This window comes from Oncorhynchus mykiss, chromosome 1, assembly GCF_057628025.1.
Source record: "Oncorhynchus mykiss isolate SJ-2025 chromosome 1, ASM5762802v1, whole genome shotgun sequence".
Lineage (NCBI taxonomy): Eukaryota > Metazoa > Chordata > Actinopteri > Salmoniformes > Salmonidae > Oncorhynchus > Oncorhynchus mykiss.
Window position 1 is genome coordinate 75,531,485 of NC_143022.1, and position 17,059 is coordinate 75,548,543.

The 17,059-nt window shown below is 43.1% G+C and overlaps 1 protein-coding gene across 2 annotated transcripts; it reads left to right on the forward strand.

The window, feature by feature from the left end:
* Positions 1-235: 235 nt before the first annotated feature.
* Positions 236-12,547, forward strand: polh (polymerase (DNA directed), eta). 2 transcript variants are annotated; one of them, XM_021611000.3, is made up of 11 exons: positions 236-336; positions 545-712; positions 1,108-1,242; positions 1,354-1,586; positions 5,258-5,424; positions 5,633-5,736; positions 5,946-6,065; positions 8,587-8,710; positions 8,871-8,936; positions 10,733-10,905; positions 11,106-12,547. In XM_021611000.3, exons 2-11 carry the CDS (start codon positions 576-578, stop codon positions 12,208-12,210), a joined length of 2,364 nt encoding a protein of 787 aa, XP_021466675.3. In that variant the 5' UTR covers positions 236-336; positions 545-575; the 3' UTR covers positions 12,211-12,547. The 2 variants fall into 2 exon arrangements, with proteins under 2 accessions (XP_021466675.3, XP_090096410.1); XM_090240284.1 differs by lacking the exon at positions 1,108-1,242 and having other exon boundaries at positions 268-336; positions 1,490-1,586.
* Positions 12,548-17,059: the final 4,512 nt, after the last annotated feature.

A 17,059-nucleotide genomic window follows, 5' to 3' on the forward strand; every position in this document is an offset into this window, starting at 1 on the left:
AGAGAAGTACAGTACGTGGGATGACAAAATTTTACAGCAGAAGAGTTACAGGGTGTGTTGAATGATTAGTGTCCCGTTCTCCCAGGCTGTCATCCTGGTGTAGGATCGGGTCAAAATAGTGGAATGGAGTCGTGGGTTTTAATGAGTGTAGGGTTAGTTGGCAGGGTACTTTTTTCCTTTCCCCTTTTCCATTTTTGCATCACAAAGTATAATGGGTTCATGCTCCAGTCCAGTTGGTGGCGGTAATGCACAAATAATATTGGATGCCAACCGCCATTAAACCCCACAGAAGAAGATTATTCGGGGAGCGGCATAGTTACATTATGTAGCATTAATGTAATGTAACGTTATCTAATTTGTTTCCTTCGCTATTTAGCTACAGTAATATCTTAACGTTGTGTGTTTCAAGTTTCATATTTTACATTTAGCAATCTAGATAGCTATTAGATAGGCTAACTAACTAACTTATATCCAATGTAGGTCGGTAGCTTTATCTAGCTAGCTAACATGCATTCTACCATAACAATTCGTTTTTAACTTCCAGTGCTGTCCAGTCGTTCCGTATCTCTTCTGGAATGGATTATGGGAAGGAGAGGGTTGTGGCGTTGGTGGATATGGACTGTTTCTACGTGCAAGTGGAACAGAGGCTGAACCCAGCGCTGAAAAACACACCGTGTGTGGTCGCACAGTACAAGACATGGAAGGGAGGCGGGTGAGTCACCGACACAGAGTCTCCTTCCCAAGGCCAATGGGATTGAGAGCGGCGTAGCTAGCATGCACACATCAATCCAGAATAAAAACATGTAGACCTAGGGGCAATGGGACAGTGGGAGTGACTCGTAGGTGTTTCGCCCTTACCCCATGTTTCTTAGTTGTATGGGTCAGGCTGGCTAAGGTTTAACTTCAGTGTCCATTATAATGTAATGGAGACAGTCAGTGGAGTTAAACATTAGTTCAGGCTGGTCCTGATTTGTGATGCATACCTACATCGCCTGGTTCTCAGCTCTGCAAAACGTTTGTCTCTCCCATACATTACCGTTTTTTTGTTGCATGGACTGTTCAGAATATCATAGTCAAGTCATGTTCTCACACTTTATCTTTACCCAGTATCATAGCTGTGAGTTATGAGGCCAGGGCCCATGGTGTCACCAGGAACATGTGGGCAGACGATGCCAAGAAACTGTGCCCAGATCTCCAGGTTGCAAGGGTCAGAGAGTCACATGGGAAGGCAGACCTCACCCAGTACGTGTCCATTATACAATATTTTAAATGACTTCGGTGACTAAGTGAATCCCCAGGAACCCCTTCGGAAAGCCTGCAGTGCTAACCAGCTAACTGTCACCCCCTGTGTAGTTACCGGGAGGCGAGTGTACAGGTGTTTGAGGTGATGTCACGCTTCGCTGTGCTCGAGAGGGCCAGTATTGACGAGGCCTACATGGACCTGACTGCTGCGATACAGCAGAGATTGAAAAGCATGACTGACCTGCAGGTAGACCCTCAGCTCCTGAAGACCAGCCACGTCCAGGGCTACCCACTGGCTCCTCTTGACCAGGAAGAAGCAGCACAGGACACCACAACTGATAAAGGTGGGTTTTAAACCGCGGTTAGTTTACCCCAAGAACTCTAAATGAGTGTTGAGTTTTAGCATTTCAGAAAATATTTAGGCCTATCTCTTTTAGTGCTGTGTTCTCATTTTATATATGCGATATCTTGATATCCTGTATCTGTCCACATCCCTGGGTTTCTAATCAAATATCCTGTATCTGTCCACATCCCTGGGTTTCTAATCAAATATCCTGTATCTGTCCACATCCCTGGGTTTCTAATCAAATATCCTGTATCTGTCCACATCCCTGGGTTTCTAATCAAATATCCTGTATCTGTCCACATCCCTGGGTTTCTAATGAAAGACCATGTCAGTGCAGACTTTCAAATAAAACATGTCAGTTCCATTTTATCGGTTGCGTATACATATTTAGCAGATGTTCCTAACTCCAACAGTGCAGTAATACCCAACGATACATATACCCCCCCACACACACACACACACACACACACACACACACACACACACACACACACACACACACAAAAGGGATTAAGAAATATTAGAACGAGCAATGTCAGAGTTCAGAATATAAATATACACTGAGTGTACAAAATACTGCTCTTTCCATGACAGATAGACCAGGTGAATCCAGGCGAAAACTATTGTCCTTTATTGAGGTCAATTTGGAGGCGAAAGAAACGCACACCTGTTTAGGCGAGGTGCGGGCTAGCAGAGTAGAACACTTGAAAAAGAAAAGGAGAGCTGCACACTCTAGGAGCTCAGATGCAACAATTTAATAACCAACAGACAAGCTGTCTCCATCATGGTATAATAACAGACACTGCGGGTCACTAGTTTGTATTAACTGGGTGGTTTGAGCACTGAATGCTGATTGGCTGAAAGCTGTGGTATATCAGACCGTATACCACGGGTATGACAGAACATTTACTTTTACTGTTCAAATTACATTTGTAACCAGTTTATAATAGCAATAAGGCACCTCGGGGGTTTGTGTTATATGGCCAATATACCACGGCTAAGGGCTGTATCCAGGCATTCCACGTTGCGTCGTGCGTTAGAACAGCCCTTAGCCGTGTTATATTGGCCATATACCACACCCCCTCGGGCCTTATTGCTTAAATATAGTGTCAAACGACACACAGGTCTCTGCAATCATGGCTGGGTGTGGCTTGATTTCATTGGTTAATTTGCAGATATAAATACAACATATAAAAAGCATAGATGGGAAGGGAGGGTGACCGTTTTCGATGCCGATATAATGAAGGGACGAAATAGTGGTTCGCTTCCAAAAAGTTGGCCGCAACTGGGTACGTCGAGTTTTTGCACCAAATGGTTCTGCGATGCTCCGGGATTCATACTTTTAATTTGCATTTTACCCACATAATTTGTTTACCACAAGGACAAGTTATAAGATAAATAACTGCCTTAGTGGAGCACGTAATAACACCTTTTAATTGGGATCTGTTTCCCAGTTTGAAGGATCTACATTTGTACATGCCTTTGCATTGAGTGCAGCCATTACACTTGTAGTTTCCATCCAGTAGAGGTGCAAATGGATGTTGTGCGGGGCAATTTTGGGGTGGTAAATCAGAGTTTACCCATTGATCTCTAAGATTTCTGCCCCACGAGAATACTACCAAGGGAGGGTCCGAAAACACATTACCGATACTGTCATCAGATCTTAGAATGTGCCAATGTTTGTGAACAATTCCTTTAATTTGTTCAGAGCAATTTGAATAGTGCGTAGTAAGAACGCAATAATGATTATTTTTGCGAGACTGTCCTTGAAAGAGATCATGTCTTGATTTGTTTTGGATTGGATTGTCTCAATGGCAGTATTTGACCATTTTTGTACCCCCTTTGCTTGAATTTTATCTCAGCCATATGTTATTTTGATTCGACAGAATTGGCTGTAGGGCAAATTGTTTTTCAAGGGAAGCGGGTGACAGCTATCAGCCTTCATCAACTGTCACGATCAGTAGGTTTCCTGTAAAAATCCGTGTATACTACATTATCCTCACACAAAATCAAAAGATCAAGGAAACTGATTTGACGTGTCTCAGATTGCATAGTAAATCTCAGGTGCTCAGAACAAGAGTTAAGAAAAGCCTGGAGCTGTTTTGCATCACCCCTCCATTGAACAAAAATATCATCTATGTACCGTTTCCAAATAATAATGTTAGGCAAGGAAACATTTGAGAGGATTGAGAATTGACTGTTTCTCCATGTAACCCACGTACAAATTAGCATAGTTAGGGGATCCCATAGCAGTATCCTTCATCTGGATAAAGAAATCCTTTAGAAACATTAAATAGTTGTTGTGTGTGTACTATTTCACCCAATGTTATACTGCATGAATGCACTGGAAGGTTGTTCATTAGGGTCACGTTGCAGAAGAAAATGTTCCATAGCTTCAATACCGCCCTCGTGTGGAATATTCGTGTATAACGACTCGACATCAGAAGTCATTTACAAAGTATTCTCAGGGAGAGGATCAAGAGATTCAATGATAGAGATCATACTGCTGGTGTCCTTTACAAAGGAGGGGAGCTGTTCTGTGAGTGGTCTGATAAAAAAAAAGTTGATAAAGGGGCCGTAAACTGTATCAATGTCTGCTACAATAGGGCACCCAGCAGGTTTTGTAACATTCTTGTGTAATTTTGGCAAAGTATAGAAAGTGGCAATTTTAGGGAGTTGAATAGCCAAAAAGTTGTTATTTTTTGGTGATTAGACCAGAACTTAAAAACCCATCTAGGACAGTAAAGATGGTGTTCTGACATTGGGAAGTGAGGTCACTTCTGAGTTTCTTGGATAAGGTGTTGTCAAGCAGTTGTCTGACACTCATTTACATAAACTGTCCTATCCATGATTACTACCGACCCACCCTTATCAGCAGGGCGGGTAAGGACTGACGTACCAGACTAAGTCAAGCAACGCTTGTTTTTCATCCTTACGTAAATTATGGAAAGATATGTACTTGTTCTTAAAAGAGATTCCCAACATCTTTTTCAACGAGTCTGCAGTATGTCTCAATAGAGCGATTGCGGTTGGCTGGAGGTACAAAATAACTCTTACTTCTAGAAGGAGTCGGAGTGTGTGCAGGTGAGGTCACCTGTTAAATCCACTTCAATCAGTGTAGGTGAAGCGGAGGAGACAAGTTAATAAAGGAGTTTTAAGCCTTGAGACAATTGAGACATGGATTGTGTATGTTTGCCATTTCAGCGAATTAATTGGCAACACAGAATCTTTAAGTGCCTTTGAGCGGGGTATGGCAGTATAGGCCAGGTGCACCGGTTTGTGTCAAGAACTGCAACCCTGCTGGGTTTTTCATGCTGAACAGTTTCCCGTGTGTATCAAGAATGGTCCTCCACCCAAAGGACACCCAGCCTTGGAGTCAACATGGGCCAGCATTCCTGCTTTCGACTCCTTGTCGAGTCCATGCCCTGACCAATTGAGGATGTTCTGAGGACAAAAGGGGTTGCAACTCAATATTAGGAAGGTGTTCTTAATATTTTGTACACTCAGTGTATATGATGGTGTATATAGACATTATGGGCAGTATATGAATAGAAAAGGGGTGTACAACAGTAGTTATATAGGATAGGCCTTGACTAGAATAAAGTATAGACATATGAAGTGGGTAAAACGGTATGTTAACATGGTGCTCCTCTCCATGTTTTTCCCCAGAAGAGCGCAGGTCCAGTGGCCTGCAGCAGTGGCTGTCCTCTGTGTCAGGGGGCTCTGGCTGTGCAGAGCTGCAGTTGGCTCTGGGGGCTGTGATCGTTGAGGAGATGAGGGCTGCAGTGGAGCAGCACACAGGTTACCGCTGCTCGGCAGGGATATCCCACAACAAGGTCAGTACTCTCTTCCCCTCTCAACACAACCAGTGTGTTCTACCTCTTTCTGTCAAAAGTTCTACTAGCTTTCTTTACTTGTGTCCTTTCTGTCATGATCACTGAATCCTGGCAGAACACAACTGGTCGTAGCAACATGGTGGAAACTTGGCCAGTCCTTTCAGCTGTCAGTTCCAGGCCAGTCTGTTTATTTATCATGTCTCCTCAGGTGCTGGCTAAACTAGCCTGTGGTCTGAACAAACCCAACCGCCAGACACTCCTGCCATTAGGCTCTGTTCCAGAGCTCTTCAACTCACTTCCCATTGGCAAAATGTGAGTGTACTGCTAGTTAAAACTAACCGTGTGCTGTAACTGAGAGAAAATTAAGAGAATTGACACAATTACACATATCCGTCAATAAACGCAACATACAATACGATCTTTCCTGGACTACAGGACCATCAGACTATGCAGATGAATACAGAATCAACTTTACAGACTCAGAGATAGACTGATGTTGTTCCTGTTGTTCCTCTCTCCAGCCGAAACCTGGGGGGTAAGCTGGGGGCGTCCATCACAGAGACCCTGGAGGTAGAGAACATGGGGGAACTAACCCGCTTCTCTCAGGCCCAGCTGGGACAGCACTTTGGAGACAAGACTGGGTAAACAACACACACTTCCTTCATATCATGAAGTATATAAACCACTCTTCCTCAATGAACCACACTTATGTAATACTGTGGATAATTTTAAGTTATTAGCTAAAATTGTAATATTGCAATCTGGTGTTGTAAAAGTAACTATCCTCTTAAAGATGTTATACTATTTGGTGCCAGTGGTGGCTAATGTACAGTGCCTTCGGAAAGTATTCAGACCCCTTGACTTTTCAACATTTTGTTATGATACAGCCTTATTCTAAAATGTATTAAATCATTTTTTTCATCAATCTACACACAATACCCCATAATGACAAAGCAAAAACAGTGTTAGACATTTTTGCTCATTTATAAAAAACTGAAACATTATATTTCCATAAGTATTCTGACCCTTTACTCTATGCTTTGTTGAATCAAATCACATTTTATTGGTCACGTGAACATGGTTAGCATGTTGTATGCTTGTGCTTCTAGTTCCGACAGTGCAGTAATATCTAACAAGTAATCTAACAATTTCACAGCTATTACCTTATACACACAAGTGGAAAGAGATGAATAAGAATATGTACATATAAATATATGGATGAGCAATGGCCGTGCGGCATAGGCAAGATTATTAATGATTAAAGTGGCTAGAGATTTGAGTCTATGTCGGCAGCAGCCACTCAATATTAGTGATGGCTGTTTAACAGTCTAATGGCCTTGAGATAGAAGCTGTTTTTCAGTTTCTCTCGGTCCCAGCTTTGATGCATCTGTACTGAACTCGCCTTCTGCATGATAGCGGGGTGAACAGGCAGTGGCGCGGGTGGTTGTTGTCCTTGATGATCTTTTTGGTCTTAGTGTGACATCGGCTTATGTAGGTGTCCTGGAGGGCAGGTAGTTTGCCCCCGGTGATGCGTTGTGCAGACCTCACTACCCTCTGGAGAGCCTTGCGGTTGTGGGTGGAGCAGTTGCCGTACCAGGCTGTGATATAGCCCGACAGTATACTCTCATTTGTGAATCTGTAAAGGTTTGTGAGTGTTTGTGAGTGTTTTTGACTCGTGAGGTTGAAGAGGCGCTGTTGCGCCTTCTTCACCACTCTGTCTGTGTGGGTGGACCATTTCAGAAGTGCCTTTGGCAGTGATTACAGCATCAATTATTGGGTATGACACGACAAGCTTGGCACACCTGTATTTGGGGAGTTTCTGTATTCTTCTCTGCAGAGTCTCTCAAGTTCTGTCAGGTTGGATTTGGACTGTTGCCGCACAGCTATTTTCAGGTCTCTCCAGAGATGTTCAATCAGGTTCAAGTCCGGGCTCTGGCTGGGCCAATCAAGGACATTCAGTGACTTGTCCCAAAGCCACTCTTGCGTTATCTTGGGGTTGTTGCTTAGGGTTGTTGTTCTGTTAGAAGGTGAACCTTCGCCCGAGTCTGAGGACCTGAGCGCTCTGGAGTAGGTTTTCATCAAGGATATCTCTCTACTTTGCTCCATTCATCTTTGCCTCATTCATCTTTGCCTCGATCCTGACTCATCTCCCAGTCCCTGTCGCTGAAAAACATCCCCACCGCATGATGCTGCCACTACCATGCTTCACCGTAGGGATGTATTCAGACCCTTTGCTATACAGGTTTCCTCCAGACGTGATGCTTGGCATTCAGGCCAAAGAGTTCAATCTTGGTTTCATCAGACCAGAGAATCTTGTTTCTAATGGTCTGAGAGTCTTTAGGTGCCTTTTGGCAAACTCCAAGCAGGCTGTTATTGTGCCTTTTACTGAGGAGTGGCTTCCATCTGGCCACTCTACCATAACGGCCTGATTTGATGGAGTGTTGCAGAGATGTTTGTCCTTCTGGAAGGTTCTCCCATCTCCACAGAATAACTCTAGAGCTCTGTCAGTGACCATCAGGTTCTTGGTCACCTCCCTGACCAAGCCCCTTTTCCGATTGCTCAGTTTGGCTGGGCGGCCAGCTTTAGGAAGAGTCTTGGTGGTTCCAAACTTCTTCCATTTAAGAATGATGGAGGCCACTGTGTTCTTGGGGACCTTCAATGCTGCAGAAATGTTTTGGTACCCTTCCCCAGATCTGTGCCTCGGCATAATCCTGTCTCGGAGCTCTACGGACAATTCCTTTGGCCTCATGGCTTGGTTTTTGCTCTAACATGCACTGTCAACTGTGGGACCTTATATAGACAAGTGTGTGTGCCTTTCCAAATCATGCCCAATCAATTGAATTGACCATAGGTGGACTCCAAGCAAGTTGTAGAAACATCTCAAGGATGATCAATGGAAACAGGATGCACATAAGCAAAAGGTTCCAATTTCATAGCAAAGGGTCTGAATACTTACATAAATTAGATGTATTTTTATTCTAAAAACCTGTTTTCGCTTTGTCATTATGGGGTATTGTGTGTAGATTGCTGAGGATGTTTTTTTTAAAATCCATTTTAGAATTAGGCTGTAATGTAACACTGTGTAAAAAGTCAAGTGGTCTGAATACTTTCCGAAGGCACTGTAGTTCCCATATTGATATAAATAAATATTGCTATCTTCAGCCAGTGGCTGTATGACCTGTGTTGGGGGATTGACTTTGACGCAGTGAAGCCCAGACAACTCCCTAAATCCATCGGCTGCAGCAAGACCTTCCCTGGGAAGACATCTCTCACTACCAGAGAGCGGGTACTTGGCTATATTCATGCCCTCTCTCCATCTGTTCTTCTGCCTGCCTCTGGCCATAATCTATTGAGATGCACCAATCTCCCATTTTGATTCCTCTTGAGCTCTGTTCCTTCTATGTCTGTTGATGTCTGAATAAAATACTCTTGTCTTATCTCTGCAGGTGCAGCACTGGCTCTATCAGCTGGCTCTGGAGCTGGAGGAGAGACTGACCAAGGACAGAGAGCTGGTGAGGGACTTCATCTCACCATCCTCTGTTTGTCTCATCCCTCCCTGTCTGGTTACACTCTCATGAGACTGAGGGACGGAAGGATAATCTACAGTTGAAGTTGAAAGTTTACATACACCTTAACCAAATACATTTAAACTCCGTTTTTCACAATTCCTGGCATTTAGTTGTAAAAATGCCCTGTCTTAGGTCAGTTAGGATCACCACTTTTATTTTAATAATATGAAATGTCAGAATAATAGTAGACAGAGTGATTTATTTCCGCTTTTATTTCTTTCATCACATTCCCAGTGGGTCAGAAGTTTACATACACTCAATTAGTATTTGGTATCATTGCCTTCAAATTGTTTAACTTGGGTCAAATGTTTTGGGTAGCCTTCCACAAGCTTCCCACAATAAGTTGGGTGAATTTTGGCCCATTCCTCCTGATAGAGCTCATGTAGCTGAGTCAGGTTTGTAGGCCTCCTTGCTCACGCATGCTTTTTCAGTTCTGCACACATATTTTCTACAGGATTGAGGTCAGGGCTTTGTGATGGCCACTCCAATTCATTGACTTTGTTGTCCTTAAGCCATTTTGCCACAACTTTGGAAGTATGCTTGGGGTCATTGTCCATTTGGAAGACCCATTTGCGACCGAGCTTTAACTTTCTGACTGATGTCTTGAGATGTTGCTTCAATATATCCACATCATTTTCCTTCCTCATGAAGCCATCTATTTTGTGAAGTGCACCAGTCCCTCCTGCTGCAAAGCACCCCCACAACATGTTGCTGCCACCTCCGTGCTTCACGTTTGGAATGGTGTTCTTCGGCTTGCAGGCCTCCCCCTTTTTCCTCCAAACATAACGTTGGTCATTATGGCCAAACAGTACTATTTTTGTTTCATCAGACCAGAGGACATTTCTCCAAAAAGTATGATCTTTGTCCACATGTGCAGTTGCAAACCATAATCTGGCTTTTTTATGGCGTTTTTGGAGCAGTGGCTTCTTCCTTGCTGAGCGGCCTTTCAGGTTATGTCGATATAGGACTCGTTTTACTGTGGATATAGATACTTTTGTACCTGTTTCCTCCAGCATCGTCACAAGGTCCTTTGCTGTTGTTCAGGGATTGATTTGCACTTTTAATCCCAAAGTACGTTCATCTCTAGGGGACAGAACGCGTCTCCTTCCTGAGCGGTATGATGGCTGTGTGGTCCCATGGTGTTTATACTTGCATACTATTGTTAGTACAGATGAACGTGGTACCTTCAGACGTTTGGAAATTGCTCCCAATGATGAACCAGACATGTGGAGTTATACATTTGTTTTTCTGAGGTCTTGGCTGATTTCTGTAGATTTTCCCATGATGTCAAGCAAAGAGGCACTGAGTTTGAAGGTAGGCCTAGTAATACATCCACAGGTACACTTCCAATTTACTCAAATGTAAATTAGCCTATCAGAAGCTTCTAAAGCCATGACATGACTTTCTGTAATTTTCCAAGCTGCTTAAAGGCACAGTCAACTTAGTGTATGTAAACTTCTGACCCACTGGAATAGTGATGCAGTGAATTATAAGTTAAATAATCTGTCTGTTACCAATTGTTGGAAAAATTACTTGGCATGCACAAAGTAGATGTCCTAACCAACTTTCCAAAACTATAGTTTGTTAACAATACATTTGTGGAGAGGTTGACAAACAAGTTTTAATGACTCCAACCTAAGTGTATGTAAACTTCCGACTTCAACTGTACCTCCCCACCTGCATGCCTGTCACTCCTCTCCATTCCATTTCTGTCACTCATTCTCTCTCCCTCTGTGTAGAATGGTCGTGTGGCTAAGCAGTTGACTGTGGGTGTAAGGCAGTTGGGTGATAAAAGGCTCAGCAGTTTCTCTCGGTGCTGCTCGTTGGCACGCTACGACGCCACCAAGATCTCCTCGGATAGCTTCGCAATCCTCAAGAGTCTCAACACAGCAGGGAACCATCAGGCAGCATGGCAAGTTGCACAAATTAAGTCTGCCGTAACATTAACTATATATGCAACCAACTCTAGAGAGCATGACAAATATAACACCATTATTTGGAACACAACTATAGCCACCCTGAAATCTTAATCTTCAGAGACGTTGATTTCCCATGGCTGTCTGTTTTCGAATGTATGCGTCTCACTTTCTCTTTCTGTCTCTTTCTATCCAGGACTCCTCCCCTCACCCTGCTCCACATTTCGGCCAGTAAATTTAGTGATTCACCCTCTGCCGGGGCCGGAGGAATCGCCAGCTTCCTGTCCAGTGATGTCACTTCCACCCAGGCCTCCACTCAGTCTTGCTCTGGTTCAAAGAAGGACTCCACCCCCAAGAGACCCGGCGCCATCCAGTCCTTCTTCCAAAGATCTGCAGAGAAACAGAAGAAGGAGGGAGAGGAAGAAGATAATGATAGGGGCAATGGAACCTTTGTCCCGCCTTCCTCTTTTCCCGTGTCTTTATCTGTTTTAGAGGGGAGTGTGTCTGAGAATGAAACAACAACCTCAACTGTCTCTAGTACGTCTTGTCACTCTTCTTCTGTTGTCAGTTCATCAGCCAGCCCCCATACTGGCATCACTTCCTTCTTTCAGAGGAAGACACTTGGGAGAAACCAGCAGCCCGTAACCGCAGCCTCACACAGCGACAGTCTCGCAACAGGCAGAACAAGATGTTCCACAGTAGGATATGATACAATAGGGAGTGTCCAACTTTTAACAGACACAGTTGGGTGTGAAATAGCAGGAAGTTACACAGCTCCGGAAGCTGAAATATGTGACGAGCAGACTGCGAACGTAAAAGGGAAACACACTAAACACACTCAACTCACTAGTTCTAACCAAGCAGAGGACCAATCTCTGGGGTCTGGGGAGGGAACTTGTACTCTATCAGAGGAAAAACAGTCTGTGGGGTCAGACTTGCCCTATGATCCCCCTTCTGACCCGCCTCAGTGCCTGGCCAGTGTGGCCAAAGAGGACCTGCTGACCTGTGAGTGCTGTGGCCAGGACGTGCTGGCCTGGGAGATGCCTGAACATAATGATTACCACTTTGCCTTGGACCTACAGAACTCTTTCTCCTCTACAAGCACAACCACCAACACCTCTCTTCATTCCTCCTCTCTCTCCTCTGTTTCAACTGCCTCCCGCCCCCCTCTCAGGGCAGGCGCCCTTCAGTTGTCCCGGGGGAAGACGCGGGCCAGGGGCCAGTCAACACCTCAGCCTAAACGGCCCCGCTCCCAAGGTGGTAGTACTGGTACGCTGGACTCCTTCTTCAAGAGGAGCTGAGGACAAAGTGGAGGAAAAGAAGAGACGGACCATGAAAGGAGGTAGAGAATCCACTGTGCTGGACTGGTTACTTTTGCTGATGCTATTTAAACTGACCAACAATATTCTAAACTCACTGCCAAAACAATTTATGCGATTGTATGGTGAGATGCTGTTTAATTGTAATGGCAATTGTACAGAATAAATATTTTTACCTATAGAAAATTAACATATTTTATGATAGTTCTACAGATATTGGTAAAGCCATACTTTCCTGGAGGTCCTCTTTCAAGGGATATGTTGTCTCGAGAAGCTTGTATATTTCTGTGATCATGTTTCCATTAAACATTGAAAATAGTGCTTGTGTTGTGGGCCTTTTTTATCAACCATGTGAAATGTGTTTTTGCCACTAGATGGTAGCATCACACATGACGAGCGAATGCAAAGTTCAGGCACTCAGTTTAATGCGCATTCAGCTTAGATACAGTATTTGTGTTCAAGGAAATTGTTTGCTTAGTTTTACCAATGCAAATCTAAGAGAAGGCAAACATGCAAAATGCCTCATGTGCTATTGGGCTTTTGCTGTGATAATATTAAAAGGTCAGCCAACAGACATTTGGCCCACCTTGTGAATAAACTAATGAGTCAGTGTAATCAGTAGAAACAGAGGCCTATTTTGCAGAAACTGGGCTGTAGTGTGACTATCTCCACAGCGGTTGAACACATGCTCGTACTGAAGTGGTATTTTTTTAACTATTCCATATCAGATTATTTTCCTTACAGTTTCAAACAAAAGAGAAGATAAGTGGAAACCTCATGTTGGGTTTACTTCCAGGTCATGGCAGAGTTAGGCTGGTGTGAGAGCTACAAGGTAAACAAGGTAAACGTATGACAATGATCTGGGAACTAACAGAATATAACTACTTTCATTTTGTGGATTTAACAATATAATTATGTGGATTTAACAATATAATTTAACAATGTAACACTGGAATGACAATTTCAATAAGATCTTAATACTGAGGTTCAATCTTAATGTCTGTTTTGTTATCTTTGACCTCTGTCCAGTCGTGGTTGCCTCTATGATGAGTTGCACTGCACCATTTCTGGGTGTCACATGCTTTTGTGTACATTCTCTCTACGTGAGGAATCAAGTGATCTCCCTTTCATAAAAGTGGTGTTTCAGTCTGACTCACAGTTTCCAGTGTCTTGCATCAGCTGAGTAATAGAAAGGGAGGAGGCTAACAAAGGGGAGGAGTGAGAACTTCATGGACCCATTTATTACAGCTTTTCACCAGGACACCCTTCAGGTTAACAGCCTAACTATACCATTGAGGTGTAGAATCTATAGAAAACACAGACAAAAGTTAATGTAACAACTTTTTATTTATGTGTACCATAATATACAAACTGGATCTATACATAAATATGTGGTATTCCACCCCACACAGAACAGCGCAAACTGGAAACATGTCTCACAAGTCCTCAACTGGCAGCTTCATTAAATAGTACCAGCAAAATACCAGTCTCAACGTCAAATGTGAAGAGGCGACTCCGGGATGCTGGCCTTCTAGGCAGAGTTACTCTGTGCAGTGGCTGTGTTCTTTTGCCCATCTTAATCTTTTATTGTTATTGGCCAGTCTAAGATATGGCTTTTTCTTTGCAAATCTGGCTAGAAAGCCAACATCCCGGAGTCGCCTCTTCACTGTTAATGTTGAGACTGGTGTTTTGCTGGTACTATTTAATGAAGCTGCCAGTTGAGGACTTGTGAGGCATCTGTTCAAACTAGACACTAATGTACTTGTCCTCTTGCTCAGTTGTGCACCGGGGCCTCCCACTCTTCTTTCTATTCTGGTTAGGGCCAGTTCGCTCTGTTCTGTGAAGGGAGTAGTACACAGTGTACGAGATATTCAGTTTCTTGGCAATTTCTCGCATGGTATTCCATTTCTCAGAGCAAGAATAGACTGATGAGTTTCAGATGAAAGTTATTTGTTTCTGGCCATTTTGAGCCTGTAATCAAACCCACAAATGCTGATGCACCAGATACCCAACTAGTCTAAAGAAGGACCGTTTTATTGCTTCTTTAATCAGGACAACAGTTTTCATCTGTGCTAACATAATTGCAAAAAGTTTTTCTAATGATCTAATTAGCCTTTTAAAATTATGAACTTGGATTAGCTAACACAACGTGCCATTGGAAAACAGGAGTGATGGTTGCTGATAATGGGCCTCTGTACAGCTATGCAGATATTCCATAAAACAATCAGCAATTTCCAGCTACAATAGTCATTTACAACATTAACAATATCTACACTGTATTTCTGATCAATTTTATGTTATTTTAATGGACAAAAAAATGTGTTTTTCTTTCAAAAACAAGGACATTTCTAAGTGACCCCAAACTTTTGAAGGGTAGTGTATGTTTGAGTGAGAGGCGAGTGTGTGTAAGCACTTCACTCAGAGGTGTGAATCAACTGTGTTTAAGGTGACTGCTGCTTTACACTCATTTCCATAGTCACTATTGGATAGATCTCTGTGCCTTTTGTAACCAGGTCTTCCTTACACCTCAACCTCACCGTGGTGACTGTTGCTAGGTGAACAGGTGACACAGGAGACAAAATATATACTTCCCTCATCAGTATCTAGAAAAGCAAAAGGAAACAATCGAAATAGCAGTTCTTGAAAAGGCTTGAGAAAAGGTTTGGTGACAAGGCTTTGGAAAAACAAAGTAAAAGACAGAAGTTGAGGGAAAAGTCGGTTCTTTGCTGAGATGACAGGAGAGGGGCTTTGGAAGAACCAGGTAGGCTGAAGACGACAGGAGAAAGAGACGGAACCCTCTCCGATGTTCTAGATCCTGGGATCTAGCTGGGACGGCTGTAGTTCTCCTGTTCCACTGGGTGGTTCTGCATTCTAGGCCTCGTCCTCCTCCTCACTCTGTGAGGGCTGTGACTGGGAGACAGGCTGCAGCTTGGTGACCTGGCCGATGCCTTTGGTGGCTCCCTCTCTGAACAGCAGCTTGGCCCCCACCTTCAGGTACTCTGGGTGCTTAATGAACTTAAAACACACCACTGCCTTCTCACCTGTCCTCAGCTCCTCCTGTGGTACACAGATAGATGGATTAGTAGTTTCATGGAAGACTTGTATTAGTTTCATAGAAGAAGACTTGTATAGAATACTACCACTGTATGTTAACACTTCACAACTATTCATTCTACACATCCTTCAAACTAGTGTTGACACGATACCAGATATATTTAAGTGTGTTAACTTTTGTGCAGCGTGAGAGGGGAGCTAACATAATACATCCCAGACTCCCAGTGCAGGCTAGCAATGAGTAAGGGGGAGCAGGCAAGGTTCACGCTATAATAAAGGGTAGGGGACGTTGATAGACATGCTTGATCCGTGAAGTACCTAAAGTATAAACAAATATAGTACCAAACGTTTTTTCATGTTCTAGTATCGAAAAAGTACCGAAGTTTCAGTATACCGTGCAACACTACTTCATAAAAATGTCTGTCTGTGACTGCAGGGTTTACCCAGACAGAGAGGATTGTGGTATGGTGGAGGACTGACCTTGCCATGCACAGCCTTCACAAATAAAATCAAATGTTATTGGTGACATACACATGATTAGCAGATGTTAATGTGAGTGTAGCGAAATGCTTGCGCTTCTAGTTCCGACAGTGCAGTAATATCTAACAAGTTATCTAACAATTCCACAACAACTATCTTATACACACGAATCTAAACAGATGGAATAAGAATATGTACATATAAATATATGGATGAGCGATGACCGAGAGGCATAGGCAAGATGCATTAGATTATATAAAATACAGTACATACATATGAGATGAGTAGTGTAAGAGATATGTAAAAAAATATTAAAGTGGCATTATTTAAAGTGACATTGTTTAAAGTGACTTGTGATCATTTATTACATTAGCCAATGAATGTAGGCAGCAGCCTCTCTGTGTTAGTGATGGCTGTTTAACAGTCTGATGGCCTTGAGATAGAAGCTGTTTTTCAGTCTCTTGGTCCCAGCTTTGATGTACCTGTACTGACTTCGCCTTCTGGATGTTAGCAGGGTGAACAGCAGGGTGGTTGTTGTTGTCCTTGGTGATCTTTTTGGCCTTCCTGTGACATTGGGTGCTGTAGGTGTCCTGGAGGGCAAGTAGTTTGCCCCCAGTGATGCGTTGTGCAGACCGCACCACTCTCTAGCGAGCCTTGCGGTTGAGGGCAGTCCAGTTTCCTTAACAGGCGGTGATACAGCCCAACAGGATGCTCTTAAAACATCTTAGGGATCCCTTCACCCCTATTCCCGCTCGGATCCCGTTAACGGGATTGATTTGACAACATCCAGTGAAATTGCAGCACACCAAATTCAAAAACAGAAATACTCATAATAAGAATTCATTAAACATACAAGTGTTATACATCAAAATACATCTTATCTTCTTGTTAATCCAGCCACAGTGTCAGATTTCAAAAACTCTTTACGGCGAAAGCAGACCATGCGATAATCTGAGGACAGCACCACGCATACAAACACATGAAAATCAGATTTCAACCAGGCAGGTGCTACACAAAAATCAGAAATATTAAAAGGGGATTACCATAGAAATCTAATGGAAAACACATTGAGCTCAAAAACATGTTTCCCTGGATGAATTGTGCTCGGGATTTCGCCTGCCAAATCAGTTATTTTATACTTACAGATTATTTAAACAGTTTTAGAAACTTCAGAGTGTTTTCTATCCAAATCTACAAATAATATGCATATCCTATTTTCTGGGCCTGAGTTGCAGGCAGTTTACTTTGGGCACACTTTTCATCTGGACGTGAAAATACTGCCCCCTAGCCAAAAGAG

Bases quoted from the DNA above. Each gene is read 5' to 3' on its own strand.
- polh (XM_021611000.3), top strand. From the start codon at position 576: ATGGATTATGGGAAGGAGAGGGTTGTGGCGTTGGTGGATATGGACTGT. The intron at 5,737-5,945 runs GTGAGTGTACTG...TCCTCTCTCCAG, and splicing joins TCACTTCCCATTGGCAAAAT to CCGAAACCTGGGGGGTAAGC. The intron at 8,937-10,732 runs GTGAGGGACTTC...CCCTCTGTGTAG, and splicing joins TGACCAAGGACAGAGAGCTG to AATGGTCGTGTGGCTAAGCA.